We start from the raw sequence: 4,806 nt of genomic DNA, 5'->3' as shown, positions 1-4,806 counted from the left end.
CTCTCTGTTCTCCTGAGACAAATATGAGTTGAATGTTTTACCTCTTGCTTAGATTTTTCAAAATTGCAAAAACAATGAGTATTGTTATGCTGAAAATAAATAAATTAATTTAAAAAATTTTTCACATTTGGGGCACCTGGGTGACTCAGCGGGTTAAAGCTTCTGCCTTCAGCTCAGGTCATGATCCCAGGGTTCTGGGATCGAGCCCCGCATCGGGCTCTCTGCTTGGCTGGGAGCCTGCTTCCTCCTCTCTCTCTCTCTCTCTGCCTACTTGTAATCTCTATCTGTCAAATAAATAAATCTTTAAAAAAAAAATTCACATTTTTCATTTCTTTGATTTTTTAAAATTCTACCTTCATGGAGACTTCTTTGACTCTTTCAACCCTCTATTGATTTGTATTAATTTTATTTATTACTCTTTTTATTTTATTTAGTTCCCAAAAATAGTATTTTTATTCTTTAGTTTTTTAAAGTATCATGTTCTTATTTCAGGATTGCAAATATTATCTCTGACCAATGTGAATATATCAGTGATTTTCAAAGTAAATTTTTTTTTCTGTGTTATCCTGGATTCCACCAAATTCCTTTTGGCCTTCCTAAAGTTTCACATTTTACTTCAACATCTTTTGTGTGTTAAAGAATTTGGCACCAAAATTTTGACCAAAAGATCTGGATCAATGGAGCAGAGCTGACTAACCAGTAGGCTTCTGGTCAGTCTTCCAGCAGAGAGAAAGCCATTCTATTTATAATCTCCAAAGGCAGAATGTGAAAGACTTTTCTCTAATCTAATTTCTTAATTCAAAGAGGTCAATATTCTGCTTGTGAAGCATATACCTGTGTGAGCCTCTGAGAGTGAAAAGAGAGGATGGGAGAATGAACCATCCCCTTCTCTTAATCTCCCTATTACTGAACCCTACCATCTCCTTTACCTGGTGTCCTGGCATCTCGGACATGTCAGGGGTTCTGGAAGATATATTCCCCTCTCAACTGCTACTTTTGTGTTAGCCTTCTCTGTGTGGCCAAAGCAAACACCACACCTTTGTCTTCTCTTTTCCAAATATTTGTTGGAATCTTTTGTCTGCAGAATCTTTCTGTCCTGTTTTCTTTTTTTTTTTTTTTAATTTATTTATTTGACAGAGAGAGATCATAAGTAGGCAGAGAGGCAGGCAGAGAGAGTGAGAGGGAAGCAGGCTCTCCGCTGAGCAGAGAGCCCGATGTGGGACTCGATCCCAGGACCCTGAGATCATGACCTGAGCCGAAGGCAGCGGCTTAAACCACTGAGCCACCCAGGTGCACTCTGTCCTGTTTTCTTTGTAACTGTGAGTATAAACTTGTTTCCCCTTTGTGATGGTGGTTCTTGTTGCTGCTGTTCTCTTATTTAGAACTTAAAGGGGAAAGGGAAAACTAACGTAGCCCACAATTTTAAATATGGTTTCAGTGTATTTATTTTTTAAATAGGTATTAACAAACAAAGAGGATAGAATGGTCCTTTTTTGCAGAGGAAAATAATATGAAAAATATAAGGAAATGTAACAAAATGTTGATGGTGATGATGTATAAAGCCTAAGTAGAGAGAAACCATTTTAAAGAGATTTCAGAAGTCTCACCAACTGTTGTTGACAGCATAATATCCATCTCCAATGAAAGGGACAGACAGGTAAATGTAATTTCAGTGGGTTCAGCATAAATAATGTCAAGTCTCTGTTACTAAGAGAAAAAGGAACAATGGATACTGAACAGGTAGGTCTGTCACAAGTATCTACTGTGAATCCAGCACTGCCCCATATACAGGGAGTAGAAAAGAAGTAAAATACATTATTTATTTATACCCTTAATAAGTTGTAGAAATTAGATACAAGCCACTAAGGGAACAAAAACAAGAAAGAAAATAACTCTCTGAAAGCATTTTATAAACTACATAGAGCTGTGCTTAAGGCACACAGAAAATATATGTTGGATGAAAATAATCAGGGCAGAATTTTTTAAAGATATGAGCCTTGAAACAAGATCTAAAAAGTTCCACAGAGGGTGTCTAGCTGGCTTAGTAGAGCATATGACTCGTGATCTTGGGGTTGTGAGATCGAGCCCTAGGTTGGGTGTAGAGACTGTTTAAAAATACATCTTAGGGTGCCTGGGTGGCTCAGTGGTTGAGTGTCAGACTCTTGGTTTCAGCTCAGGTATGATCTTAGGGTCATGAGATCAAGCCCACATCAGTCTCTGCACTCAGCTGGGAATCTACTTGAAGATTCTTTCCCTCTGCCCCCCTTCTACGTGCACACACACTGTCTCTCTCCCTAAAATAAGTAAAATAAACCTTAAGAAAAATAAAATATTAAAAAATAAAAAATGAATGAAACGTTCCTCAGAACAAAATTGCCTTTTCTGAAGACTACCCAGCTATTCTACCCAGCTGTTATTACATTTCTGTTTCTAAGAGAAATGGTCAGATTCCTCAAAAATATCTTTTTCTTATAACCTCATTCTGAATCCTTTAATTGTAGATTGAGAGCTTAATTTGAATTGAAGTGGTCTATAGAAGTTAAATGAGATACTGAGTTGTAGTTTTTACTCTCCCACTCTAAAAGTAAGAGAAGATAAACCTTGACAATATGGAAAAATCTAAGTTTAGCCCACCTAAAAAGAAAATAGTCTCAATAGCCTGTTCAATGAAAGCTACAAGATAGTTGAATTTTAGAGCCTATTCCTTAAAATAATTAGTAAGTTACAGACTGTTTAAGGTATCAGCTAATTCTCCAATTCTGCCATTCTGATGAGCTAGCCCTTCTGCTTTTCCTTCAAGGAGACCTTGCGACTCCAAACCCGTTTCATGGCATTCTTTACATCCTCATTCCTCAGAGTGTAGATGAGTGGGTTTAACATTGGGGTGATTGTAGTATAGAACACAGACACAGCCTTATCCAGTGGGAAAGTAGTGGATGGACGCAGATAAATAAAGATACAAGGGACAAAGAAGAAAGTCACTACAGTGAAATGAGACCCACAGGTAGATAGAGCCTTGCGCCGGCTTTCTGAAGACCGCTTGCGAAGACTAAATAGAATGACAGTGTAGGAGGCCAGAAGAATGAGGAAACACCCCAGAGAGATGAGACCACTGTTGGCAATCACCAACATATTTACCAAGGTTGTATCAGCACAGGCAAGTTTTAGGACTGGGTGGACATCACAAAAGTAGTGGTCAATGACCCGATTATTGCAGAAAGGTAGCTGAAAGGTCAGGAAGGTCTGAACAAATGAATGACCCAGGGCTCCCAACCAGGACAGTGATGCCAGCAGAATACAAACATTGGCACTCATGATGGTAGTATAACGGAGAGGTTGGCAAATGGCAGCATAGCGGTCAAAAGCCATAACAGTCAATACAAAAATCTCAGCACAACCAAAAAAGTGGAAGGTAAACATCTGAGTTACACAGCCCCAGTACGAAATGGTCTTTTTCTCAGAAATAAAGTCTGCAATCATCTTGGGTGCTGTGGCTGAGGAATAGGCAATGTCCACAAATGACAGGTTACTGAGAAAGAAATACATGGGTGTATGGAGCCGACGATCAGAAAAGACCGTAAGTAGAATGAGTAGATTTCCCACCATGATCACAGTGTAGAAGAGGAGGAATAAGGCAAAGAACATCAGTTGCATTCCAGGATCTTGGGAAAGTCCTAGGAATATAAACTCAGTGATATTGTTAGCCACTTCCGTGGGGACCCAAGTGATACTGGTTTGGTGGCTCTGGTTCCCTGCAAGAATAAATAAATATCATAAACCATTGTAAGCATGGTATAGTCCAACAGTAAGAGTCTTATAAAAATATATAAGTGATGCTAGATAGTAGATGAAATTCTTCATATTTCTTGAACATAGTTAATGGGTATTTTCTTCACCATCAATTTTCTTACCACATTATTGACTCACATTATTACTTAGGCCTACAGTTCCTTTCTCCCAAATAATAATCTAGAGAACATGAGGGTTTTTTTATTTGGATTTAATGTTGTTCCATAATCCTCCTCCTTGTCTTTCTCTCTATGCCTCTCTCTCTCTCTCTCATTTTTCCAGAAATTCTCTTTGGGTTGGAAAATTTTAAATTCATTATCAAGTGGACAAGTTAATTTTGGAGGATTATGATAAATGTAAGAAGTCAGATGCTGAGATGTGATGCCAAATTTCTTAGGTGAATCTTTTTTAATATAATGTACACAGATCAACCTTAGAAGAATGTTATCAAGTGAGAAATATTGTTTTAATTTCTAAATTAAGTTGGAAATTTCAGTACAATTAAAAATTAAGTCATTTTAGTGATGAAGAACAACAGATACAGAGGCCTCCTGCTCACCAATAACCCATGCTTGCAAATCAAATTGGGGGAGTTTGAGTCCTAAATCTTGGTCTGCATGTGAAAATTCCATTTTGCTCGCCAGTAAGGAGTATCTGAGTGGTCAAGCTATATAGAAAAATACTTTTCCCTGTGTTGTTCTAAAGAGTTGAAAAGTTTAAAACTTACTGAGACTCAGTTCTTTTACCTTGAAAAAGCCATCTCTGTGTAATTATAGGTAAGCATCAGGAATAAGATTACCCATAAATATAATGCTATAAATGATAATCAAAGAATAATTGTCTGATACCATTTTATAAAGTATTTATGGGGATCCTGAAGGCATACAGATCAAAATATTAGGTAAAAGTTATCAGAGAAGAATTCTTGAAAGAGATAAACCATGAGACAAGATCTAAAGAAGCTCCTCAGGATAAAAATGGCTTTTCTGAAGCACTGCAAATTACTAGCTATTTTCC

The 4,806-nt window shown here is 37.4% G+C and overlaps 1 protein-coding gene across 1 annotated transcript; it reads right to left on the bottom strand.

Annotated features, from left to right (window-relative positions):
- Window positions 1-2,775: 2,775 nt before the first annotated feature.
- Window positions 2,776-3,711, bottom strand: LOC123944686 (olfactory receptor 4S2-like). Its single transcript, XM_046009991.1, has one exon. It carries the CDS (start codon window positions 3,652-3,654, stop codon window positions 2,776-2,778), a length of 879 nt encoding a protein of 292 aa, XP_045865947.1. The 5' UTR covers window positions 3,655-3,711.
- Between the last annotated feature and the right edge of the window lie 1,095 nt (window positions 3,712-4,806).

The sequence above is a fragment of the Meles meles genome, chromosome 6, assembly GCF_922984935.1.
Source record: "Meles meles chromosome 6, mMelMel3.1 paternal haplotype, whole genome shotgun sequence".
Taxonomy (NCBI): Eukaryota; Metazoa; Chordata; class Mammalia; order Carnivora; family Mustelidae; genus Meles; species Meles meles.
Note: the sequence above shows the minus strand (reverse complement) of the source record. Positions and strands in the feature narration are given on the sequence as shown.

What these genes read in the sequence shown, in the direction of transcription:
- LOC123944686 (XM_046009991.1), bottom strand. Translation starts at nt 3,654, where the DNA reads ATGCAACTGATGTTCTTTGCCTTATTCCTCCTCTTCTACACTGTGATC.